General features: G+C 46.3%; 3 protein-coding genes across 3 annotated transcripts; all 3 read right to left on the reverse strand.

Moving 5' to 3' along the window:
- Positions 1–158: 158 nt before the first annotated feature.
- Positions 159–3,098, reverse strand: LOC128709515 (uncharacterized). Its single transcript, XM_053804518.1, has 6 exons — positions 2,874–3,098; positions 2,155–2,371; positions 1,921–2,084; positions 1,654–1,840; positions 1,461–1,572; positions 159–249 (listed from the first exon to the last, which is right to left on the reverse strand). The coding sequence occupies exons 1-6, from the start codon at positions 3,096–3,098 to the stop codon at positions 159–161; spliced, it is 996 nt and encodes a 331-aa protein (XP_053660493.1).
- A 427-nt stretch (positions 3,099–3,525) lies between these two features.
- Positions 3,526–5,908, reverse strand: LOC128708398 (tRNA (cytosine(34)-C(5))-methyltransferase). Its single transcript, XM_053803375.1, has 5 exons — positions 5,837–5,908; positions 4,348–5,761; positions 3,935–4,279; positions 3,721–3,870; positions 3,526–3,641 (listed from the first exon to the last, which is right to left on the reverse strand). Exons 1-5 carry the CDS (start codon positions 5,906–5,908, stop codon positions 3,526–3,528), a joined length of 2,097 nt encoding a protein of 698 aa, XP_053659350.1.
- Positions 5,909–6,856: 948 nt separating this feature from the next.
- Positions 6,857–26,552, reverse strand: LOC128707398 (voltage-dependent T-type calcium channel subunit alpha-1G). The gene is made up of 25 exons (XM_053802351.1): positions 26,161–26,552; positions 25,915–26,026; positions 25,593–25,824; positions 25,334–25,511; positions 24,613–24,672; positions 21,058–21,179; positions 20,825–20,979; positions 20,661–20,753; positions 20,341–20,582; positions 19,604–19,994; positions 19,350–19,529; positions 18,542–19,269; positions 18,241–18,444; positions 13,464–13,629; positions 12,036–12,191; positions 11,767–11,949; positions 11,548–11,694; positions 11,004–11,475; positions 10,367–10,940; positions 10,115–10,307; positions 9,640–9,951; positions 9,361–9,579; positions 9,084–9,276; positions 8,542–9,005; positions 6,857–8,457 (listed from the first exon to the last, which is right to left on the reverse strand). Exons 1-25 carry the CDS (start codon positions 26,550–26,552, stop codon positions 6,862–6,864), a joined length of 7,764 nt encoding a protein of 2,587 aa, XP_053658326.1. The 3' UTR covers positions 6,857–6,861.
- Between the last annotated feature and the right edge of the window lie 77 nt (positions 26,553–26,629).

The following is a 26,629-nucleotide window of genomic DNA, read 5'->3' on the forward strand; positions in this document are numbered from 1 at the left end:
CAGAGCATACTTCTTTGCTTGTCACGCGGAAGTTTCATTGAAACACTGCAAAATAATAATTGACACACACATCCATCCATGAGGGCAATGAGGGTTGATTTTTCCCCACCCCCATTACACACATGGTAGGAATTGGCGACAGGGAGGAAACGGTTTGATCAGTTCATGTTGGCACTTTCTTCTTTATCCACCGATTCTTCTTTTTGCACTTCTTCCCCCGCTTCTTCGTCATCTAGGATGAGGAAGCGTCTGCAGAGGGAGAGAGCAATGTGAGATTGGGTGGATTCGCGGACTTTTCCCCGGCTTAGTTCGTTCGCGGCGGTGGCGGCGGCGACACGTTACCACCAAAAAAAATCGCACACGCACGCATGGGCTCAGGGCACAAATAACAAACAAAAAGAAAAAAAAAGGAAGAAACTATTGCCTCCTTTTGCTCTTACCTAGCCTAACTGGAACCGTGTTAATCCCATTGGTAATGAACAGTTGCGAAGCCGGACCGAGACACCGCACCGTAAAAGTGCCAGTCGTCGTCGTCACGGAAGGAGAAAATAGAAGCAAATATAGGTTATCTGACTGTGAACCAACCAGGCACCTGCTGCTGCTGCTGCTGCTACTGCCAGCTAGCTGCCTGCGGAGCGCTTTTCGTCTCCGGAATCGTCGGTCGGTGGTGACGTCGCAAAGCACCAGTGCAATCCGCGCAGATCTGCTTCCGTAACGCGGCAATTGTACGCGTTCGTGTTCGATTTTTCAGCAACGTTTTCCGTGTGAGGCAATTATTTTCACCACAAATTCATCCCGTTCAGTAAAAAAAATTAGGCCGTGGAACGGTTTGACAGCTAGTGACGTTTAACGAAATCGATTGATTACGTAAAAAATGCCCATGTCGTGCTGGCAACACTGCTCCGCTGGCAGCACGGAATGTATTGATTTTGAATCAACATTAGGACGCGTAGGGGTGAGATAGAGCACATAATTGTACACGTAAAATCTCACTTACTGCTTACAATTGGCTATTGTTACGCGGGAAGGCTGAAACGGGTGAATTTTCATCACGAAAGTTTATTTGTAACGGTTACTGTGACGCATTTTTGAATTTGACTAACCTTCAGCTGACCTCAAGGGGTAAATGTCGATCCTTTTTCCGATACAAAAAGCGTTTAGTACGTCAAGTTGAGTACTGAACGGGATTTTAAAAGTGCTGTTCTGTTCTGATTTTTGAAAAAAAAACAAATATTTTTTTTACAAAAAAGAACTTTTCCCTTTAAAATTAGGATTAAATTTGGCTTTCACTTTGTTGTATTCATTCGCAGAACGCGACCGGGAAGAATTGACAGAAAAACTTGACAGAAATATAAAAGTATCATCGCAAAAATATGGCTATGGGGTTGGGAACTTAAAATGAGTGATATTTTAATGCAAAGGGAAGAACTGTAAAGGCTATGATAAATATAAATACATACCTGGGAATTGATACAACGTGATTTTTTGTCTTCAGCACGGAATGCAGAATACCATTCAATCCATAAATGTGGAAATATGGTGGAATGGTCAAGATAGTGTCCTTCTTATCGACTGTAATAATAGGACACGAAATAGAAATAAATGGCCGGTGCTGCTTGAGAAGAAGTGGGAGTCGTTGTCGATAAGACTTACTGTACTCTGGTTGATAATATTTGGATATTGAAGGGTGGGATCCTTGTGCTAGATTTGCAACAAGGTTGTAATGCGACAGTTCCACACCCTTCGGCATTCCTGTAGTACCGGACGAATAGGGTAGAATGGCCGTTTTATGACAATCGATCTCTGGGAGTTCACAACGATGATTTTCTTTCAGAAATTGCTACAATGTGAGCGATCATTAAAGTCGTTCTGACGTAAGATGGTATGTTCAGTTCGGACGCAAAGCCCCAAAAAACCTACCTCGAATCCGTAGATATTCTTATCGAGATCATGCGTTCCCCCGATGCAGATGGTTCCTTTGTAGTGTTTCACCTTGGATTTGAACATCTCCGCAACTGGCAGCAACATCGGCAGTGTGACAATGGCCGACACGCCGGCATTTTCAAACTGGCGACATACTTCCTCTGCACAAGAGGAACATCGAAAATGATTCGTCAAACCAGCAAGGAAACCTTGGCAAAGCGATGCACTTACCCGCTGTGTACAAGGGATTGGCGAACGTGACGGATAAACCTGCCAACAATCCACCGTGCAGTGCCGGGACGAACTCAGGTATGTTGGGAAGCAGCAGTCCCAATACATCGTTACTGCGCATGGCACATCCCTTCTGCGATAGCAAACCACGCGCCATCCGTTTTGTCATCTCGTAAGTCATCCCGTACGTGTACGATCGTTTCGTAGCTCCGCATGTCTTCAGGGGAGGAAAAAAACAATTCAAACCGATCGAAATCATAAACCCGTTTTGTAACAGCAGCCTGTGCAATCGAGTGGGAAAACATGTGGGTGTTGATGCCGATGCGCAACTCTGCATAAGTTTGTAATCACGTTTCGCGCACATTATCATCGACTCGCATCAGTTGATCGTGAAACCACCATCCGTGATAGATTCCCCTTTCGTTTCCTTGATAAGGATCTGGACCAAAGTACAAACTAGGCTTGCCGCCGGCGATGATTGAACACGGACCAAAATACAAGCGGCTTATCAAAGCTTATCATATTCTAAAATGACCCACTAACAACGTTGTTGGGGGGGCTTTTCGGTAGTTGTCGACAATTTGTTCGAAAGATTATTTTTTTTCACAGTCATCACTTCCACGAGTACACGCTTATTTTCGCGCGATAATGTGGCAAGGTGTATTCTTTCGCACAGCATGATTAACCAGATGGTTTTGGGACGGAATACGTTTACTTACAACGGCCGGTTTGTCTGCATACTTCTCGTAACCATCGAAGATATACTCTGTTATATTCTTGACAGGGATGTCCACGTTGCCGAAGGGCGATTGAACTATATTCCGTTCGTGGCTCACGTGACGGCGATGCACTACTCCACTAGCAGCCTGTCGGATGGCCTTCTCAAACACAACGCCCCTACCAAACCGGCTCGGAGCGGTTGATGTAAAAATTCGTGAAATCATCGTGTACAACGTAGTGTGTCGGTACAGACAGAATTCCAAATATTTTGGATCGATTGCACAGACTTTCTTAACTGTAGCGAAGCTTTTCGTCAACTGATTGGCTGATTATTGCCAGCTGGAAGCTTCGTTTCGATCGCGCTGCTAGACCTTGATTACCGACGATGCAGTTCCGTTATCAATCAGCGAGTGTTAGCGGTGTGTATGTGTTCCAACACCAAACTCACACCCTAGTAGATTAGAAATCTTCGAATAGAGCAGAAGTTTAGGAACTGATGCTCGGTTCTATCGACTGTCTAACTTTTCGACAGGTTCCAGAAGACACAGAAGCGCAGAGCAATTTAGTAATGATAAAAAATTGGATATTTATTATCAACAAATGGTTAAATGTTTTCTGTGCGATCGTGATCGTGATTCATGCTAATTTAAGCTAATCATCGTTTGTTTCTCCTACAGAACCCAACTCGTCATCGGCCGCTGGATCGTTCTCGTCTATTTCATCCGCTGCTACTTCTGCTGCACGTTTGTCCTGGAATTTATTTTTTTCTGCCCCGAAATATACAAGGTTTCACGTGTTACACACAATGGCAGGAAAGACAGTAGGGAAAATAATGCAAATGCTTACCGAATTTCGAAAGATCCCCACCGAGCAATCGCAGCATGTGCATTGTGTCGTACTGATCGACGTACGCTCTAAGGCTCATGGCTCCTTTCCATCCAACCGTGGCCAGTTTCACATCATCCACCATGCATTCCAAAACGCAGCTACCGGAAGCTAGAGAAGGACGATCGATTATCATCTTACAAGGTTGCGCCACTGTAACAAGCTTTGTACTTACCTACGTTCTGTAGATTCAACTGCGTTTCGGCAGTTAGCGACGAAATTTCCGGCGGCTTGGTGGGATCAGTACAGGAGAGCAGCTCTATAAGATCTTTCCTTTGTACCATCACACGACGCTGGCTGCCGACGAATGAGTTGACGCTTGCCAGACCTTCACTGGCAAGACGAAAGTCACACTCGATGTTACGCGTAGCGCAGCGTACGAAAGACTTCACGCCAAGATTGATGATCTTCACGCGCTTCTCGTTCAGCTGGACAATGTTTCGAACGATACTCGAGCAGAAGTACACGTTTTTCTTCTTTCCAACCTTACATCGCGTAAGAAGGTTTCGTGGTTCAAAGTCTGGAAAGAACGTTGGATGCATGGTGATTGTTCTGCAAATGTTACATTATGGCGTAAAAGTGTGTTACCTGCTCTTAACTGGAAGAACTTGTTCAGCGATTCAAAGACCTCTTCCTTTTCTTCGAAAAATACGAACGGATCCTCTTTAAATCCTCGCATATATTTCGTTTTCTTCTGCGGAGGCTCAACGATCGGGGTGGTTTCGGTGAGCACTTGTCCGTCAGCCACTGCTTCCCACGGCAGAGGTTTCTTTTTCTCCAACAATGCCACGAAGAATCCTCCTGTATTCTGTTGGTGGGGCAAGATTCGTAAGCACCGATCGAGATGATATTTCCCAACTGCTTCCTCCCTCGATGGTGGAAACATGCCGGGACGAATAACGGTTCGCTGTGATTCGGGCACCTCATCGAAGGATTTATAGAATGTTAGATCTTTCGATGCCGGTTCCCAGTACGTAAGACCGTTGGAATATTTCAGTGTAGGTAGCGCATCGCAACACTTGACTATCTCCAAAGAATCGTTCGCTTCCTTCAGAAGGTGATGGAGAACCGCTTCATTTTCGATCGGGTTCAATGAGCAAGTCGAGTAGACGAGCTTTCCGCCTACCTCGAGCAATTCAGCACCACGCTTCAGTATACGGTACTGCAAACCATGCAGATTTGAGGCCTGCGCAAGGTTCCATTTGTTCCAGATGTCGGCATTCTTTCGCAGCGTGCCATCGCCCGAACAGGGTACGTCGCACAGTACCCGGTCAAACTTCAGCGGACACACCGTGCCGTCCTCCTGTGTGTACTGCATCGACGGAAAGGTAGAACTATCACCATTCGTTACTAGAAAACAAGGTGAGTTAAGGCGCTTTGTTTGGTGTACCAGCATGTAGCACCGATTATTGTCCACATCGTTGGCCATCACAAACCCTGTGGGTTGACCATCGCTTTTGGCATGCAGCGACTCGATCAATTGTGCCGTTTTTGACCCGGGAGCAGCACACATGTCCAGCACCTTGTGATGTGACTCTACACCTAGCACCAGTGGAGGTATCATCGATACCGCCTCTTGCCGACTGATGTAACCGGAACTGGTTTCCGAAATCAGAAAATTGTGCAGCTTGAATAGTGGTTCGGAACGGCGTATATCTTTCCGTGACAGCTCCAACTGCCAGGCCATTTCCCGTGGATACCACGCGAGACACTGGGGAGGCTGAACGAGCGCATCCGTTTCTTCGTTTCGCAGCTCCTTTACCGCCCGGAAGTACTCTTCGAAAAAATCTTGCTTGATCAGCTTCAGCAGCAGTGCGGCTTGAGCTTTTGAACCAGTGATGCGGAATGTAACCGGAAGGTTTCTTCTCATGTGCGCCATAAATTGGTCCCATTCGGCATCGCTGCCGCAGATCTGCTGGTGCTTGTAGTACGCCTCAAACGACTCATTCTCCAGTACGATACTTTCGTACGGTTTATCTCTACGTACCGGCGGTTGAGCGCCCTGGGGGGAAAATAATACAGAACAGTAAATATGGCAAGTTGTACGCTCCACTATCTTCACCACAGTGCGCACTACCTTTTCCTTATTGTTGCGTTTCTTCTTGGCGAAAGGGTTCTGTTTGTTCGTCATGTGTTTCGGTTTTCCCATTGTTTTAAACAAGACACGTTGTTGTACCGTAAACTGTAAACTTTCTGTGCAAAATGCCGGCAGCACCGGAGCCAAAGAGGAAGAAGCAGAATGTGAGAGCTGTCAAACTTCGGCAATGGCATTCCACGTTCGGAGCGTGCTATAAATGTCATCGGTATCAAAATAACCCACTGTTCTGATATAATAATTTAACATGGACGTTGCGAGCATATGCGTGATAGAACTGTTTCGGAATTGAGGGCGATTCGAGGCGGTAGCTTCGTACGTATACTATTTCTTTATTACCTGGAACAATAGTAATAGATAAATCGAAGAGTGCTACTTTCCATAATAACGAGAGTACACTTGTTGTTACGCTTGAGGATTTGCTAGTTTTCCCTTTTTTTTTTACTAGACCTAATACACCATCAATTCAATATGAATACAAAACTTCACAGTTCTGCGTCCCTCTAAATTCTCTTCTATAAAGGCGATACTCTAAGATTGTCCTTTTTGATCCATGTTTTTTGTTTTCTGTTCCTAGCCTGGGGTTGGGTAATAGCCCTTTGCTGGCCGGTTTGCAACCGCCAGGCGGATTGTAAGTTTGCTTGGCTGTCTCTTAGTTACGGCTTTACCGAAGTTAACTAAGAGAACAATACACAAACCAGAGAAACCAGAGTGTGAAAGAGTTCCGAAACATTTGCGTTCACGCACCGGGTGACATCCGGTAATTGCTTTTCCCTACAGCCGTTCTTCGCTCGGCTCGAGATTTGGAGTTGGCACTGTTTGCATAAAATCACTATCTAAAGACCAGCTAATTATAATACTTGATGTAATGAACAGTTTTACCGTTTCAACAAACCTACGAATGTAATCAATTGCTTGTTGTGCGTGCACAAAACGAGTAAAGAGCAGCAATGTTTTACAATTTGCCTCGATTGAATATTTTTGTTTGCGCTTCGTGTAATGGCTTCCTAAATTTTGCGTCGCTCGGAAATGATGCGAATGATCTCGCACGATTCCGAATTCTTGACCGATTCCGCACCGAACCCACCGCCCTCGCCCGGTATACTGAGCAGAGCGCCGGCCCCGAGACAATGGTTGCTGCCCGGACTGCCACTATCGGCGACGGTGGCCACCGGAAGCAGCAGGGAGCTCTCATCGTTCGTCTCCCCGTCCTCGTCCAGGGCAGTCTGTTTGAACAGCTGCTTGGTGCTGCCGGATCTGCTCTTGGGCTGCAGCTTAGGAACCGAGAGAAACGATTTGTTCGAAACAGTGCTGCCACTGGTCGTTGTATTGCTGCTGCCACTGTTCCCGATAGTGGAGGACGCTGTGCCTACGCCCATGGTCGTCGCGGGGAGACAACCATCGGTGGCCAGCGGCGCTCCATCGTGCCCGTCCGAGGACGCCTTTGGGTTTCTGGTTGGATCGTAGTCTAAACTCAATTGACGTGATTCCAGCTTGCTACCGGCTTGATGCCGCGATCTACTTGACGAAGTGATTGTCGAGCATTGCGATTCAACCAGATCGCTCTCCGTACCGTCAACGAGACCCACCGGACCGGACGACCCTCGGCGAGGATCCTCCGTCCGGGTCGGTTCACCTTTACCAGCGCCCCCAGCCGGGGCACCCGGTATCGTAATGTTGAGACACTCCTCCTTAAACCCCTTCCGCTTACTTTCGCCCGAGGGCCGACCATCGCAAGACTTGCTAAAAAGGTTCGTCTTGTTGATCAAGATCTTCTTGTTAACGTTCTTGGAGTTGTACTCCTTAGCAGAGTTCAACGCCTCCAACCCTTTATTCCCTTCTACCGGCCCCTCGCCAATCTTCTTCATCTTCTTCTCCTCGCCGTCATCGTCCCGCCCAGCCGCCGGAATTTCTTCACCCTCGGCGTTGATATTGTTTTCCGCCGTTTCGTCATAGGAATTGTTATTGGTGTATGAGTTGAAAACCGAGAGGCCTAGATTCTGGTTGAAATACTGAATGGTCTGACGACGTTGAATATTGCTCTTCTTCTCCAAGATCGGAGTACTGTACGTGAAATTCGAAGGCAAGGAAGAAACTTTGGTTAGTGGGCGTTTGTGAACTTGCTTGTTATCATCGTTCAGCTGCATGCAAAGCGCTTGTTCCTCCTCAAACTCTTGCTCTCTTTCGAATTCGCGTTCCAGCTCCGTGTCAATATCCAATTCATCTTCCATCTGCTTGTGGCTTTCTTCCAGATGCTTCATCAGCACGGCCACAACCACATTCACCAATACGAACTGTGCCATCAGCACGAAGATGACGAAGAAGATCGGCGCTATGATAGTGCTCACGCAGCAATTCTTCACGCAGTCTGCCGCGTCGTCGCAATCGTCCCGCAGCGTGTCCTTCATGATGCCGTTCCAGTTGTCACCGGTGGCCACACGGAACAGTGTCAAGAAGGCCATACCGAAGTTGGCAAAGTGTGCATGCTCTCCCAAACCCTGACATGGTACTTCCTCGGAACATTCGAGCCGCCCGAACAGCTCCACACCGAGCGCGGCAAAGATAAAGAACAGCAGGAAAAACAGCAAACCCAGGTTTCCGACCTAGTGATGATGGAAAAGATCGAGAGAATAAAACACAGGTTAGTGATTTAGTTGAGCGTGGTAGTAGCAGCCTGCCTAGCATACCTGTGGTAAAGCCTGCATTACGGTGTCCAGGAGAGCACGGATACCCTTGGCCATCTTCAGCAGCTTTAGTACGCGAGCGATCCGCAAGACGCGCATCACACGAATGATGGTCGGATTGATCGGTATAATGTTCGTCTCCAGCTCCTCCAACACAATACCCACGATCGACAGTATCACGATCGCGACGTCCAGCTGGTTCCAGCGATCTTTCATATATATCTTCACACCTAGCGCAAGTAACTTCATTGCCGCTTCAAGTATGAAGACGGCGGTAAAGAAGTAGTTGAAAATCTTGAGCGCATACTCTAGTGCCAGAGGCATCATATAATACTCCATCGCCATTGTCACTACGTTAAGCCCTATGACGGCAGCAATTGCCAAATCAAAGTACTTGGATGTGACCACATTGTGCACGAAGAGCCGCATCGGCGAATAGTTGGTATAGTAGGGTGGCTCATGCATTCCTGTGGGAAGGCGAGAATGTGTGTTAAGGGTGGATCCAACAAGCGCTGTACAGTGATATATTATTGCGTTACGCATACTTTTTCGCTTTTTCTCCATCTGCAGTGCTCGTTTCGCTGCACGACGGATCTTTTCCTCCTTTTCCTGCTCTTCGCGGCAGCGATGGAAATTCTCGACGACCACTCCAACGAACATGTTCAGCACAAAGAATCCAACGAGCAATATAAAGGCAATAAAGTACAGCAAACGCCACTCGTTGTAGTTGACAATGGGCTGTTGCGGAAAGAGACATTAGTGGGCAACGGTTGCAACTTACAGGCTATTGGCATGAAGTCGAGTGACGATCTGTTTGCGTACCTGCTGATCCACACCGACCGCATCGAGCCCAGTGTACATGATGTTAACCCAACCGTCGCGCGAGGATAACACGAACAGTGACATGAGCGCTTTGCCCAGATCGTCAAAGTTGTACTTCCTGTTGATCCAGACATTACCCTCAATGCCCAGACAGTCCTGCTTGTTTTTAACTCCCTTGATGTTTTCACCCTCGCAGTAGTAGAACGTACCCTTGAAGAGCTGGAAGCGAAATCAATATACTGACACCGGTTTACCGACACTGCCAACAGTGTTACTGACCTGTACTCCCAATATACCGAAGATGATGAAAAATGTGCAACAAATCAGCACAATGTTACCGATCGGGCGCAACGAAGACAGCAGTGTCTGAACAACCAACTTAAGCCCTGGCGCACGATTAATCACCCGCAGTGGGCGCAACGATCGCAGCAGTCGGAACACCCTTAGGATTCCAAATATTCTGGGACTCGATTCGCTAATCAGCGACATCAGCAGATCCACGATCGAGATGATCACCAACGAACCGTCCATGATGTTCCATCCCGATGTGAAGTATGCATCCGGTCCGTAGAACAATCCGGCCGAAACCACCTGCAGATGCGAAATGGGAATGTAAGTGCCAGTTCACAGTTCATCCACCCCGGTACCGATCGTGGTACAGCCTAAATGTATGCAATTTTGTGTGCGTAATGACTATTTCAAATACACCTTGCATACTTTTAGGCGTTTATGCGTGGTTGTGCTAAACCCTCACCTTGATGAACATTTCCACTGCAAAAACGACAGTGAAAACATAATTGGCAGTGGAGAGAAAGTAACGCTCGGTACAGTTTGGTGGAATGTTGGGACGTTCCATGGCCAGTGTGATGCAATTCAGTGCGATAAACAACAGTATGACGTTATCGAACCATTTCTGGTTGACGAACCAGGTACAAATCTGTCGAAATCTGTAAAGTAAGCAAAAAGTAAGCATCCAAGCAGGCGTACAGCGACATCCGATCGTTACCTATTGTGTTCGGGGAATAGGTAAAGCGTGTACGTTTCATGGTCCTCCACGAAATGGTACGGCGTTACCATGCGGAAGAACTGTTTCAAACGCCCCTTGCCTTTCTTCTTGGGTGTGCCATCGCTTCTGGTCGCATTCCCAGTCATATCCGTACTATTTCCCGCGATCTTGAACGCGTTAGACGATTTGTCCAGCTTGCTTTTGTCTAGCTCGTCCTGTAGATGTTTAATTTCCAGATTCCTGATGCTGCTCATCGGCGATTGCTTATGGTAGGCCTGATCGAACGAGGACATACGGCGCCGATTGTTCGGTGTCCTGATGTCGCACAGGCGCAGGGAATTTTTGCGATCGAAGTAATACTTGGTGCTGCCGTTATTGTAGTAGCACCGTGGGTGCGACGTTAAGCTGAGGTTGCTAGCAACACTGCTTGCACCACTGTCGACCTTCACTGAAGACGACCGTCTTACCGAGCTGCGCCTGCGGTTCGGCGTTCTGGAACCTTGGGTATCGTTCTGGATGCGGTTACTTTTCTCCAGCAGTGGATCAAGCGTGCGACGATCTGTTCCACTGTATCCTAAAAACATACAGCAAGCACATGAGTTTGAATCCCTTGACGGAGCGGTGCTACACCTAGTACCTTTAGGTTGTGCTAAAATCTTCCCATTATTCAACACGCCCTCTTCTGTTGAGGCCTGCCGATGAAGTCCACCATTAGATGTTTCGTCCTTGCCGACGGCTTTCGGTGCACTAACCGACTCGGCTAAAGATTTGTCCATCTTCTTCTGCTGCTTCTCCAGTACGGCCAATCGGCTATCGGACGATGTGGTATGATTCTTATCATGCTTCTTGCGCAGTTCGTTCAAGACGGGAGTACCCTCGAAGAACGTACGATCGTCCAGCGTTTTAAGCGAACCGAGAATGGAGGGTGGCTTCAGCAGGGAAGAATTTTCCCGCTCGTACTTTTCAAAGTCCGCCTGATCCCAATCCTTGAAGCTCGTTCCGGACTCCATTGTGCCGTTCGGGGAATCTTGCGGCGTTGCTGCCGTGGTGGTAATGATCGGCGGATCCTGAACTTGGATGTTGTACAGCTTCAACGATTCTGTCTTTTTCTAAAAGTAAAACCATCCGAAACGAGTTAGTCATACGGTGTGCAATTACAACACGGTGTGGGAAAGATCTACCCCTTTCATCTTTTTGCCCGAAGTTGGTTCCGGTTTGGAGACATCTTTCTCCCGCCTGTTCTTCTGAGCCACGTTTTTCGGATCTTCGTAGTTGGGTTGGAGCAGTCGTTGCTTTTGAATGTTACACTTTATGTCCAGATTGCGCACCTGTGTGTGGGAGAGTCGTTGATCAAGGTCGAACGGCAACGGGATAGATGTGTCACCGAGCCTCAGACATACCTTGCTGAGTTCTTCCACGCTATACCACTTTCCACGCGACCCATTGTAGCTGTCGGTGGTGGAAGATTCGGAAAAACTTCGCTGATCATCGTACACCTCCATGCTTTGCTCCTGTGCCAGAGCTTCCGCGTTCAGTTTAGCCTTCACGAGCTCTCTCTGCTCCCGCTCACGTCTCTCGTTACGCTACGATTGATTCCCAGCAGGTGATTCACACAGTTAAGAAATGTCTACATGCAGTGTCCTTCGGACACTGCACGGCCATGACGTACCTCTGAGCTGAAACCCTCCACCAGGATGGCGACCAGCAGATTGAACAAAACATAGTTTCCGAAAGTCATGAGCGTCACGAAGTAGAGTGCGGCCCAATGGCTTGTCTTTTCCATGCCATTGAACAGCACCACATTCCAGTCCTCCTGCGTGAGTATCTAGATAGGGGGGGAAACGGAGAGACAGAGTGACGGTTGCCGATAGGGGCTGATATGAGACGGTTTCACGGTATCGATTGGTCAACGCAATGCACGACACAACAACGGATAGGTCGGTAATAGGGATAGGAGTTCACAGTAGCGGAAAATTACATCGAGATTGTACGAACAGCACACGGCTACAGAGCATAACCAAATCAGGAGATAAGGCAGGATAGGAGGAGCTTTACTGATTATAATACAAGTTGCATTCCAAAATATATTACCAGCGCTACGTTTACTGCAAACACTACGACAACACTACCGTCGAACGATACGTTACAACAGAGAAATGAAACCAACTGGAAGGATGTAACAGAGAGTGGGACTTAAATGGATCACGTTCTAGCTACAGTTTCATTCGAAGAATATTGGTGCACATGGATGAAGAAGCGCGACACTGTCAACTACTGGAACAGGTACAAATGGAACACCAAACATGCAGCGTACAGCAATGGGAACAACAAGGAACAAATATTAACCGCAATGAGATGCGAACAATCGAACCAAAAACAACTGCCTATTAAATGAAGGATAGCGAACGAGGTGTAAAATCTTCCTGCCAGGATCATGCTTTCCTTCCGCATTGCACGAACTCGTGAGCATGATCAGGAACTTCAGGCGGTTTGCAAGGAGAGATAGCTGGTGGGTTCATGATGCGATAACGTAGTTGGAAGTGTGTCTTGTTTATGCTTTGTAAGGTACACAGAGTGGAATGATAGGCAGAAAATCAAAACAGGACACATCCCTAAGTAGAAAGCAAAAAGAGTGTTGCGTTGTACAGACAGTTACCGAACTGAGCAAAACGCACTGGTGGAGTCACACACTCGTTAGTGCCGGTTTTGCTCGTTTCGGTTATGAAGCATGTATTTGATTGTTTGCTACAGCCACACAGAAGATCAGTTATGTAAGTGTACAGAAGGTGTAGTGTAAGATACATACAGTAGGACATACAAACTTTGTACGAGTAGAGTTAAACGCTCGAATAAGAGACGAAATGTATGTCAAACACATCAACAACAACAACAATAGTATCGTTTACTGGGCAATTAAGCCCGAATATGATGATTTTGGGGAGAGGGGACATCTTACACACTTAAACTCACAAAAACAAATACACACGCACTCGTATGTACGCACACACACACACACAGGAGAAACAGGAGCGCGCTAGTAAAGGGGAGCGCACTTACGGAACATGGAACAACGTGCGTGGAACATGGTGGCACTTACTTGAAACACGGTCACAGTGGCCCAGAGGATATTGTTGAAATGCTTACGGTCGCATTCACATTGCGGATGCTTGGAGACAATTTCTGGACAAGTACATTCCCTTTCTTTCCCGCTTTCTTCGACAAACTTACAGAACTTACCTCCAAAAAGGTACATGCCAAGAATGCTATAAATTGTGGTATATATGTATGTATATATATATATATAATTATGCTTTCAAAACGATGCAAGAACCAATATAACTAAAGCATTCATTTATCACCGACTATGAATATTGATAACGGGGGGAGTATTTTTTGTTTTAATCTGTGGCTACTATTTTGGTCCGGGATCACGCTGCCGTCAGTACTGGAGTAAACGTACACGTGGGGGCCGGCTATAGCCCATTGGTTGTTAGAACAATACAATGAAAGCATCGAAAGGTGTCCCATCAGAAGAGCTTAACGTGCTACTGGTTTATTCCAATACTGACGAACACAGGCACGGTCACCGGGATCTGTTTTGTATTATGTTCTGTATTAATTTGATTATTTATACTGTTTGATTGTGGTTTAACTGATTTGTTCTAGCCTACACACGTTTTGTGTATCCGTTTACGCCAGCATACAGCCGCTTAGCATGTGGTCGTCCTAATGCTAAGATATTGCCCAATTTCCTGGCCACAACTGGCAGCTCCCCGTACCCAATCAAGCCGAAAGCTATATGCTGGCGTATTTGTGTACAGAAGCTGAAGCAATGGAAGCTGCAGTGTAAACCGCCCATTACTTAGCATCTGCACTAAGTGGGTGTAGGTGAATTTATGGTTTTAGCTAACTACCTATCGGTTTGTTTATTGTTATTTAATGTACTGTATTAGGCGTTGTTCTGCTACGAGAAGAATGAATCCGGGTGTTGGTTTACTGTTTGAGGAGGTATTTAAAATTATTCGTTTATCTGAACGGGGTTTGAAGTTGGTGTATTAATTGGTGTATTAATTGGAAGGTCAACGTTCAGCGAGATGAATGTTTCTTTCTGTTGTTTTTGGTTTTTTTTTGGCTATGTCTAGTAATTGGAAAGTGTGTACGCCTTCCACCCTGTTCGGGAAATGAGTGTGTGACGCTGAGCTGTTCTGCCTCGTTCCTCTATCTGGGGTTTGATTTGTATTTTTTGGGGTGGAATGAATTCCTTTCCTTGAAATATTTCACGGACGTTTTGGAGTTAGTTTTGAAGAAGACAAACTGTGGTCACGGATCTGACCAAATCGCTGCTACCTCAGGCGTTTAGGTCTGTTTGGTATGTGTGGAGCGTAATGTGGATGGATGTTTGCAACTTTGAAAGGGACAAACTTTGTTCTGCTGCTGACCTGAGCTGGCCTGATGCTGATGCGTGATTCAGTGTACTATGCTTGTGACCATCAGATCGCATTGCGTATCGAGCGGTAAGATCAAAGTAAGGAGCATGAAGAAGAAAACAGAGATGAAAAATAGGCGAATAAGATGTAAAAAGGGCAAACACGAGGCATGCACGAGCGAATAAATGCAGAAGAAACACGATCGTTCTTGCACACCGAGAGTACAGTGCATGGTGTACCTTTGCTGTTTCGTATTGGGGTTTTGGGAAAGTTGTGTCGTATGTTTGTTTGCTCGAAACGCCACAAGCGACAACTTGCGATGTTTCCAATGCAACAATGGTGGCCGAGTTGTTCTGTCCTAACCGTGTACCGGGTGCCGTGTGAAACGCCGTGACTGTTTTACGGTGGCGAAAATTTAGAGCTGTATGTTATGCGTTTGCTTTTTATATGATACAACAATAACACATGCGCGGAAGAAACACATTACATTACGGATATGTTTCGCACCTTACTATACACAGTGTGGATGGTGTAATGGTACACTTGGTTTCAACGCATGTACAGACAGAGGGGTTAGGGTTTAGGCATTTACAGTACAGTGGTGTCGGCGTGTACTCGACCGATCCAGGATAAACAAGAAGATGAGTCCAGACGGGCATTTCAATTGATGGTTAAAACGAAAATGGAACATTTCGAGCAAAATTCGGGCAATTTCGTGCGGAATACAGTTTTTTTTTGTTGGTTTCAGCTTGAAAAAACGAAACTTGCAGCTCAAAACGGCTTAAACTTACCTTTTGAGGGTGGGGTTTGGGATACTAGTGAGTGTATGGTTTTTTTTTTGTTGTTGTTTGGTTACGTATTGTTTTTTTGTTGTTAAATTAATTATCTACAGACAGTATTGAGCTGTTTGTAATTTATGTGTGTTTAATTTTTGTTTTGTACACTGAGTGAATATTAATATACAAATTCCAAAACAAACACAAAACAACTTAAAAATACAAAACACTTTGGCGTCAATCTGCGCACATTAGAAGAAGAAAGTATACGATGCAAATACTCAGACATGTGTGTGTGTGTATGTGTGTTTATACCGGAAACATTCGCATCCAAAATGTGTTATCGATCCGAAAAAAGGGAATTCGGGAGTTTGGGGACAGTTCGGTGAGATCCTTCAGTGGAACATTCCAAGGATATTTAAAACTTCCAAAGAGCAAAGGCAGGCTTTTCCATGAATCGAAAATACAAACAAAACCAAAAGCTAATCTATGGGAACAGAGCGAGTAAGGGTCAATGTCAATGAGATGCCAACAGGGAAAGCTTAGGGTTTTTATTTCAAAAAGATCGTTAAAAGGATACTCCTGTTGCACACTTTAGCTGCTAAGGCTAAGAATAAGAGCGGTTAAGGACATCTGTTGGTGAGGGGGGGAGGGGGTCTATTGGGCAGACACAAAAGATTAACTGATCAACAAGGATCTACTCTGTTCACTAACATTACAACGTGGATCATTGAAGGTGGAAGAAGGAAAGAATTTAATGGTGAGCACACGTTCGGATACACAAGCATACCCGACCGCAGCTCGATCGATAACCGGATCAGGATCATGTTGGCGGTTCGTGGTTAATGCAACTAAAACAAAGACCAAAAAAGATTACAAAACCAAAACAAACAGCACAAAACCGATTTCAATGGCACAACGCAATGCGGCAACACAAAATAAACGAAAAAAAAAAAACATGGTGCACAATAGATATATGTATATATTTATAGATGTATGTACGTATTGTTTAATTAGTATTGTTTGGGTTGCTGCAGAAAAACCAAGGAAACAACACAATGAAAACAAGAGCAGAACAGAAAAGGTAAAAACAAAACGCTGAAAAGTAAACCAATATTCGTTCCCAAAAACAAACAAACAAAACAAAACAAACAAACAAAAAAAAACGGTTTCAATGCATGTACAGTCGAAGCAATATGGAGTATTAGAAGTACAAAAAACGTATCATTACGGGAATTTTAGAAAAAAGTAAACGTGGGAGACGGGGAGAGAAACGAGAAGTATACAAGTAGAAGTAGAAGGGTTAGGGATTTTGGTTTGTTTTTTTTTTTGCATTTAAATACCTGAAAAACGGTCACCAGGGCCCACAGGAGGCTGTCAAAATTTTTTCTATCACACTCCACCTCTCCGGCGGTCTCGTTTTTTTCGCAGAACTTGCAGCCAAACAGATTCATTCCAAGTATACTTGGGAAAACACAGTGATGATGACAGTTTGAGTTGATTATTGTTTTGATCATAGGCAGATATTGCAGGTTTGGTTTTTGGGGGGTGGAAGTGGAGAAAAAACACATTTGATATGGTTGATTTTGGATGTACAATCGTTTACGGCGCGGGAACGGTGGGGAAGGTAGGCAGCGAGGAGGCAGGGTTTTCGGGCAAGAATAATATTATGGGAAGAAGATAGACATGAGAATGTGAATAGTGTGTCAGTGGCAAACGAGAAAAAAGGCTCTAGCGTTACATATTTCTTCGGTTTTGTAGCTGGTAGTCCACGCTTTACATACACCCTGGAGTGGTTCTTGGGGGGAAGGGGGTTCGTGTCTGGGAAGCGCTAGATGGTGGGCTGAGGGCAAACCACTGTACAGCACATGTTGCTTTGGCACTAGGTGATAAAGGCGACGCGTAACGCGGTATGTATATGCATATATAGGCTGCAAGTGCTCAACTCTTGTGGCTGTATTATGCGATTCAACACACTTATATATAGTGAGAGAGAGAGAGAGAGTAAGAGAATGGGTGTGCACGCTCGTTGATAAAACGATCTTCTTTGTATAATATTGTACAGTGGGGTAAGAAAGATAGTGATGATATGAGAGGAAAATGGGCTAGAAAATGATCTGCTTTTATAGACAGCATTTCCAAATGGCGGCCATGGAAGTGAATGGACGCGGTGGTAGTGCTTTAGAGCGCATAGTTAGCATTTTTCAACTGCCTGCGACTGCGACTGGTCCTGCTGATCTTGGCACAATCATAAATCATAAGAACTAGCGAATGAAGGGCATTTTCCATTCCCCGCGTGGGGGGAATTGTTGGGAGAATCAGACTGCTCCCCTACTGTTCTACGACCTGCATCCTGCTCCACTATCGAACCTGATCGCTCAACTGGGCCTGGGGTTTGACCAACTTTCGGTCGAACTAGACGACGACGTATGACACCCTTCCTTGATTAATAACCAATATAATACATCGCTAGATATCGTTCTGTTTTTAGGCCTAGCGTTTGTTTAGATCTCGTTTTATCTTTGGCTGTGCGTTGCTTTTTTTTCCGCATATTCGAGTTTCGTTTAAAGGCTTCTTAGCTTTCGTTTTTGTTTTGAGGGGGCTCTAAAGTCCCGCGAATGGGACGGGTCGAGTACTACTTGCTACGGGAAGAATGGAATGCGTCACCTACCTGAATATGAAAATGAAGAGTATCAGCAGGCTGAAAAAGATAGCCACATTGTCCATGGTGCGGAGCATGACAAACAGCTGCCGGCGGAGATTGGGCATGAAGCGCACGAGCTTCAGTATCCGCAGCAGCCGGAACGTGCGCAGTACGCTCAATCCGGAGCTGCCCTGTCCCTCGCCAAGGTAGGCTTGGGCCAGCTCCACCACGCTAGGTGAACAGAACAGAACAAGGATCTCGTAAACGTGTTACTACTCCGAACCCCAGCAACCGGGTGGATCGTTCATCGGGTCTATAGGGCAAATACCTGAGTATGACAATCACGCCATCGAACACGTTGAACCCGTTGGCGACGTACCGGAACGGTCCTTCGGCGATCACCTTCAGGACCATCTCGACAGCAAAGATGGCGGAGAACACGATATTGCTCGTCTCGACGATGGCCGTCAGTTCGGCCGGTTGATCATGGTACTCGATGCCCATTGAGAGCGTGTTGATGAGGATCGCAAGCAGTATACCCTGCTGGAAGTACTTATGGTCGACCAGCTTCTTCACGACAATGCGCGTAACGTGACAGGTACGGCGGAAGCAGCGCCACACTGCAATCAGCACTCGCATACACTTGGAGCGCTGCGGAGGCTTCTCCTCGGCGAGGCCCTGGTTCTGATAGTACTCGTAACAGCAGGCAAACTCCTCCATGTTGATGTTATTAATGCCCGTCGATACCGGGTCGAAGCTGGTGCGCGAAGGTTCGTTGCTTGATTTGCTGCTCAAGCGCTCTATCTCGGGCAGGGGCAGCGTCGCGTTCGTTTGCCCTGCCTGCTGGCTGGAGAGGAACCGTGTCGACTCGGTACCCTTGGCACGCTTGAGCGAGGTGTAGAAAGATTCGAGCGTGGTTTGACCGGTCGGTAGGGCGGCCGAGAAAGCCACCGAGAATGCCAACAGCTCCTGACAGGTCATGGCGTCCGTTAGGCACAGATCGGAGTACTCGTTAAACACGGTGCTCACAGTCTGTAGCGAGTGTGGCAAGTTAACCTGAAGGGAGGAAAATGTGCGCAAACTCCTTTTTAGTACAACGGTTGATCGGGCAGCGTTTGGGAACCCATCGCACGTACCTGCCAGATGCTACCATCACCCGCTTGGGTCATTTTCTCCAAACAGTACACATTCTTATCTTGCGGTGGTTCTGTAATGGTTGGAGGCGTATGAAGCACTACATATTCGTTAAACATGACGGACGATCTTCGTCTACCTGCTGATGGAGGGCTTAGCAAGCTTGGCATACAGTGGTGATCCTGCAAGAGACCCAAAGTGCCCGAAGTTACATTAGCACATTAGCAACATCCCACAGCCCATCTCACTCGCTTACTTGTCCGTTCGATTGATCCTCATTGTTGATCTTCAGCAGTAGTACTTTTTGTCGGTCCTCGTTTAGATAGTTGGTGGAATTGTTCAGTGCATTGTTCTTGATGTTCTCCAACGATACAATTTCCGAAACCTCGGGCGATGAAACCTGATTGTCCGCTGGTACGCTGCCCGTCTCCGGGTGGTTAAGCGCCACACCCGTCCGATTGATGGACAGGTTGGACTGCAGATCGTGCTTGTTCTTTTGCTGCTGCAGGTTGGTGATCGAAGCGTGCTGCAAGAGGGCGCCCATTCGCGGGCATTTCGGGTGATGGGCTTTGATTTTGTTCGGTGACAGTGTGATCGTTTCTGGCGTGCACGGTATGAGACCTTCCTTGCGCTTTTGCATGTGATATCTGTGAGGGGACGAGATGGAGAAAGACATTCGATTTGTGTAGTAAAGGTTGGAGCAGATGTGTTTTCGGACGGTCAGTCGTGCTGGGTGTGCACCGTTTATAAAGGAGGCCGAAGGTGGCCACTAGTTGGCATGCAAGAGCACTTTGGAGGTGAGCGGGTTCTGAATTGGATCTCCTACTTGGTGGACAGACAAAAAGCAAGAAGTCTGACAGTTAGTTTGCACTTTGTTTCGAAGGTGTGTGTGTGTACAACTAAAAAGAGAAATAGGAGAGATACATCCTGTCGTCGAAGATAATCTCTCATTCGCTAGGGTGCGTAGTTAGTCATAAAACAGCTCATTCATACTTATACAATCGTAACTTCTTAATGATGCGACGTTTGAGCCGGCGGTAAAGATGGCCGATGTACTTCACGATCTCCGCGTAACAGGTCGTCGGTTCCGAGTTGTTTGTGCTGGATGCGAGTGTGGACGAGGACGTAAACCGTGCCCGTTCCTGTCTCATTCGTTCCATTTCCCGTTTCTTCGTCTCGGAGAACTGCGTGGCGATGACGACTAGGCAAAGGTTGATCATGAAGAAGGAGCCAATCTGTTGGGCGAAGATCGGTCAATCAATTCTGACACTCACTACCTCCTGGGGACTTTGGAGATGGAAACGAATGCTTACCACGATTAGTAACACAAAGTAGATCCAATCCCAAAAGCTGTGTGCGTCCTGCACGTAGTACATTATGTCGGTCCAACCTTCGAGAGATATAACCTGGAAGAGGAATATTTTGTTTCGATTATTGGAGAATTCCTACTCGTGTAGTCGGTGAGCTAGTAACTTACGAGAAATATTGCAACCCATGCGAGTCCAATGTTGTCGAACGATATCGTGCCCTGAAACGGATTGTTACCCAGCTGCGTGCAGTTCGTGTAGTACTGATTCCAGTTCACACAGGCTGTCGCTGTTGGGTCATTCTCCGAATAGGGTAGTGCAGTGTCTGTGTGGATGAAGTGGAAGTTATGGATGAGTACATGAACCAGTTCACTAAGATCCACAGCAAACGGATTTCCATTACCATTGCACACAAGCGGCCCTATTCGATACGGGGGCAGATTCTGGCACAGATGCATTCCGGAGTCTTCTGGCTTGGAGCAGATGTAGTCCTGCTCCTTGGAGAACTCGTAGTAAAAGGAAACACTAATAGTTCGCAGTGTTTTAGGCACATCGGTAGCAGCGGCGACAATGGCGACGGCACACATAAATACACACGCACACGCACACATACAGACGCAGGAAAAAAGGAACAAGAGTATTAATCGCAAGAATAATGTTCAGTGTGCCAGAATGAAAGGAAAAACATGGTAAAACATGTACATTATGATTAGATTCTATCTATGGATGGTATCTATCTATAACTAGTTTGGCCAGCTGATTCCTCACACAAACACACGCACACAGATACAATGATAAAGGAAAGACGAATGAAACACACGTACAGCTACTATACACCAATATCGTCAGGTGGGGAAAAGACGGTCGGTTGAGTTCTACGTAACCTCGGTGGTATTTTCTCAAAACAACAGGTAAGAGGAGGAATTGTTGGGGTCTATTCTAATAGAAACTAAACACACACACACACACATTATAAGACAACCAAGCGCACACATCAAGTATGGGGAAGTCGACAGAGGGTTTCCACTTAGTAGCAGCGTTTTCGTGGCCGGTTCCTCATTTCAGTGGACTACTGAGAAGTTCGGGAATGAATAGTTCCATTTCAGAGTGAATACTAACGTCACACACATACACTTAAACACACAAACACACGCTACTCTACGGACATCGAAACGTGAACTGAAAGGTTTTTGGCGAAAACAGTACAGGAAAGTACAAAGTTTTGGTGGTAAAAATTGTCACAGAGACTTCATTGTTTTCGTTTGTTTTCAATTGCGCAAATGGCATGAACGGTAGAGGTAGAGACGTAGATCACTTTTTATATAAACCAAAAACAAAATTCCTACACGGTTACAGCACAGCAACAAAGCCTGAGTTTGGCAGAGCAAGGCAGAGGCAATCGTTCAACGTCCGTGTGACACGGCAAACGATTGCTTGCAGTAGTAACGTACGCAAACCGGAGTTTGTGAAGAAATGAGCACGCAACAGAGCAATGGAAAAGGCTTGGAGTATGCAACCGGACTCCACACATCAGCAGCCGTTCTATGCAATTATTATTGTGTACCGAAAATACCTATTTTTACAAAATGGATGCAATAAGCTTGTACAACTATGCGGAAAAGGAGTTAATATGGGGTGTATTAAAATGCGTAGATACAAATTCTGTATTCTGGTGAACATGTTTTTTTTGTGGACATGTGTTTTGAGTGAGCATTCTGATGGGTACGTGAAAGTACGTAAGTGGTAGCGAGAGCGAGTGGTATCTTGTTCTGGTGATCATATCATGTATTTAATTTTCAGACTATTCAGGCTTTGTTGACCAATGTGAGTTAGGCAGAGTTGAGTTAGAATGCGGAACGGTGGGGTGGGTTTAAGCAAATGTTCGTCCGTAAGCCGGGCGGAACGAGGCAAAAAGGATGTTGGGTTGTTAACTGAACAGACGGAATTGAACAGAGAGCATATCTTCTGTGACGCTTTTCCACACCGCGTTCGATAGAAGGATACATGAGGAAGGTAAACTAGCTACCCGGCTAGTGAGAAGATGTCTCTATCGAGAGATAGTGTGCTACAGAAGGATGCACCAGTTGGAAGTAGTAGAGTAAGGTTTGATTATCGTTTTTTTTTTTTGCGTAAAACAATGAAACAGAAACCGACCAAATCAAATAATATCGTGAACTTGAATGGAACAAAACCAAAACACAGAAATTAAACAGTTCTACTATCTAGAACCATCCGCGACATCGACCGGCTGGAAGCAGCAGCAGGATTGTTGGCCAGCGTTAGCTTATTACGCCAATTAGTTTTTCCCAACCAAACGTATGGTTGGAATTGTTGGACGGTGGTCCTTTTTTGAGAACAAAAAACGAAAACATACGGGTCTGTCCAACAAGAGCGTGTATGGTGGCTTTGAAACAAGATCTTAAAGGGAGAACCTGTCTTCAACTTTAGTAAAACATCCATTAAAAATTCTTCTGTCGTTTCTTTATGATTTATCTGGCGGTTAAAATGACTATTGAATTGAAATTTAGTAGAAAGAGCTACCATGATCAGCTCATCTGGCACTGCTCAGCGCCATCTATCGATTTTATTTTGTTCAGATAGCTTACAATGGCTGCAGGATGCCCCAACGAACAAAATAGATGAAAAGTTATGAATAATTCTCCACGATCACACCCCTGGGGGTTTTGTTCACACCAGTCAACCGACGAGCGCTTGGGGTGTGTCGCAAACTCTATGCGAAGTATGCCCCGCGAACTATGCAATGTGATTCAGAAATTGCTTATTGCATACTTTCAGGGGCAGCAGTGCTTATTGGACTTGTAACTGGATTTTGAATGAATGGGGTGTCGTTATCAATTCAACAAATTTTACAGAGAAATTCTAAGTTTGAATAGAGCTGACAAGTTGACCATTTATATATTTATTAAGCAAGAATAACAATAGTCAACTCCGTAAGGGCAAGTGGAAATTCAACAACATGTGAAGCTTGTTGAGCGTCTCGGGAAATGTCGGCGTACACGTTCCGGTGGAACAGACCTCATAAAAATGAGCATAAAAACACAAGTGTAGCACAACGTGTGGATAGTGACAGATGTATCTAGGAGTAAACTGAAAAACAACAACAACGGAAAAGAACGGAAACCAAACAAACGAAGAGATGATGAGATCACAGATGGAAGAAGTATTGAAGAGGCATCTGAATTGGTCAAAAAGTGGGAATTTCTTACGAATTCAAGCGTACGCGAACTCTGTACTCATCTGGAAGGGGCCTGTAATGAAGTGTGTTAGTTTCGGATTACAATTACTGAACGGTAGGTATATGGGGTGGGTGGGTGTAGCGGTGGAAATGGGAACTATAGCGTCCTGTTTAGCGTGGCCGCAGGCGAGGCCGGTCTGTTTGGTGAGGAGTATTATTTTTTTCGAGTAGATGTTGTTGAGCTGTGTCGTTATCTTTGAAATGAAAGGAACATAAAACATTCTTTTTGCAACAATTAAACGAAACATAAAAATAGGTATTTTCGTATTACGATGAAAACGTAAAGGACGAACGTCGTTTTAAGAGCGGGTGGGGTGATGATGGAACGGGAAAGGGCGAAATGGGGGTTGGGTGACCGAGCGCCGTGAAACACAGAAACGTAAGCAAAGTGAGTAGAGCAGAGTTTGTAATGCTTGGAGAAGGAGCGTGTGTGTTTTTTCTTTTTTCAGTTTTTAGTACAGCGCGTGACAGAATGGACCTTCTCTTAAGTCCAGCCTCCAATTGCGGAACAGTTCGGGTTAGTACAATGAGCCAACTTCAAGCCGAGTGCTCTAGTAATTGACAGTAATGTTAGTATTATCACCCGCCGAGTACTCTAATAGGCTTTTCATTCAATGCGTTTAGGGGTGGTTTTTGGTTTGGTTTGCGGTGGGTTGTACAAAAGACACGCCAACATTACGAAGTATATCGAGACCAAATTACTCTGTTTTGATTTTTTTCTGGTTAACAATTCGGTAGTAAATGTTACGCGGGGACGACGTGCTAAAACAGAAAAAGAAAATGTACAAAAGTTTATATACAGAAAACGAACAAATGAGTACGCATGTGGGGGTTGGGGTGGGTACAGTTTTATCCGCGCTCTATGTATCCGAGGTATGGGAGGCATTACTGTCGGAGTGGAATTAATAATTCATTTCCAGCTCGTTTCTTTTTCGGCAGGGAAGGATACGGTCAGGTCACCGTAACGCGAGCTAGCATTTGATTGTTTTGAACGGTACGGAACCGTGCTCCTGTCTGGCTTCTGGAGGCTCAAGCTTAAGGCGCGGGTACGTGTACGGGTGAAGAATATAATACAATATACAGTTCGAATCGGACAGAAAGAAACGAAGAACGAATGGAAATAAATACTGAAACTGTACAGTTGAGGACGCGAACGGTGATAGAGTTCACCTACGTCTCCGTCTTCTAGAAGAAAGAGAAGGAGGTTCAGGAAGGTAGGGGAAGACGGGAGAGGATCACGATCTTTGGGGCGAGACAAATAACGCTATGGGGTCTTTTTTTAAATTTAACGTTTTTGTTGGTAATAAAAGTTCGCTAACTACAGAAGTCGCTATCGAATAAGGTAGAAAGTGGAAAAATAGTAAACCCAAGTCAAACCGGGACAGAGGAATGCGCCTGGGTGGTCCGGATGACGGTTACTTACAGATAGGACGGCGGCGACACATTGTCCGGTAGCTTAATGACGCACCGTTGGCGCAGGATACCTTCCCACAGCTGCACACCGACGATGCCAAAGATGAAGAACACGAAGAAACACAGCAGCAGAACGTTACCGAGCATGGGCAGCGTGTCCAGCAGAAGCATCACCAGTATTCGCATGCCTTTGTCGTGGAGGAAAGGTCGGACGGAAGCAAGGAAGTTGGCAAATTGATCTTGAGGTGGAACACTGCACAAGCACTTACTCGGTATGCGATTGATCGCGCGCAGTGGTCGCAGTACGCGGATGGTGCGGATCGCGGTCAGGTTGAGGTTTTCCACCTGCAGGCAGTACTCGAGCGCACCGGCGAGCACGATGAAGAAGTCGAGCCGGTTCCACGAGTCGGCCAGATACGTACCCTTGCCCCAGGCCCCCATCGCCACAATCTTGATGGTCATCTCGAGCGAGAAGAAGGCAAAGATGATGTCATCAAAGATCTGCGTGCGGGTGTGGAAGCCAGAAAACGAAAGAGGTCGAGGTGAGTGATCGGGACAACGGAGCGGGCGCATTCCTCTCGCCAGACCTACCTGCAATATCTTGCAGCGGTTTGTAACGCAAGCATCGTCCACACACGGCTGATACATGCCAAGCGTGACGCAGTTTAGCAGAATGACTATCATCGAGATTCGCTCGAACCACGTGCGAGAACCACGAGTCGGAGAGCAGCAAAAGGCTTGGAAGTTATGGAAACATTACCGCGTTGAAGGTGGCATTTAATATTAAAGCGAAAAAAGGAAAAGAACGAGAACATCTGCATGTGTTGAAAAGGATATGGATTAGTGATGAGCTGCAGGCACCAGATGCGTGGCTTCGTTTCCTGAGCAAGGTACTTGAGCGAGAACTCGGCGAAGCCCGGGTACGGCAGGTTCGGCTCATCGTACGACGAGGACGACGTGTCGCCATCGCTGCAGCTGCTCCCGGACGTGTCGGTCGCATCGCTGGACGAGGACACCCGGGCCGCCCCACCACCGCCCGTGCTGCCGTGCTTCGCTACCGAAGGTCGCTTCGGCTGCTGCTGCAGGCTGTTCCGATGCTGTACCGCTGTCGGTGGTGGACCGTTTCGTTCATTTTTCAGATTTAACGACTCAATCACACCGCCATAATTGACCTTATCGGTGTACACGGTTTGCTGCGGTGCGGCCGTATCCTTTGTGGCGTTTCTCATGGCGTACGGCGTGTTGGGAACGTGCGTCGTGCATGAGCAGGGGGGCCCCACTAAGGCTGGTGCGTATCCACCATGTA

The sequence above is a fragment of the Anopheles marshallii genome, chromosome 2, assembly GCF_943734725.1.
Source record: "Anopheles marshallii chromosome 2, idAnoMarsDA_429_01, whole genome shotgun sequence".
Taxonomy (NCBI): Eukaryota; Metazoa; Arthropoda; class Insecta; order Diptera; family Culicidae; genus Anopheles; species Anopheles marshallii.

Coding starts and splice junctions, on each gene's coding strand:
- LOC128709515 (XM_053804518.1), bottom strand. CDS start 3,098: ATGATTTCACGAATTTTTACATCAACCGCTCCGAGCCGGTTTGGTAGG. Junction 2,085..2,154: donor CAATCCCTTGTACACAGCGG/GTAAGTGCATCG, acceptor CCTCTTGTGCAG/AGGAAGTATGTCGCCAGTTT. Junction 1,573..1,653: donor ATATTATCAACCAGAGTACA/GTAAGTCTTATC, acceptor CTATTATTACAG/TCGATAAGAAGGACACTATC.
- LOC128708398 (XM_053803375.1), bottom strand. CDS start 5,908: ATGGGAAAACCGAAACACATGACGAACAAACAGAACCCTTTCGCCAAG. Junction 5,762..5,836: donor AACGCAACAATAAGGAAAAG/GTAGTGCGCACT, acceptor TTTTCCCCCCAG/GGCGCTCAACCGCCGGTACG. Junction 4,280..4,347: donor GTTCTTCCAGTTAAGAGCAG/GTAACACACTTT, acceptor CGTTCTTTCCAG/ACTTTGAACCACGAAACCTT.
- LOC128707398 (XM_053802351.1), bottom strand. CDS start 26,552: ATGAGAAACGCCACAAAGGATACGGCCGCACCGCAGCAAACCGTGTAC. Junction 19,995..20,340: donor AAGAAGTTACGATTGTATAA/GTATGAATGAGC, acceptor GTCCCCTCACAG/ATATCACATGCAAAAGCGCA. Junction 11,476..11,547: donor CGGGCAAAAAGATGAAAGGG/GTAGATCTTTCC, acceptor TTTTACTTTTAG/AAAAAGACAGAATCGTTGAA.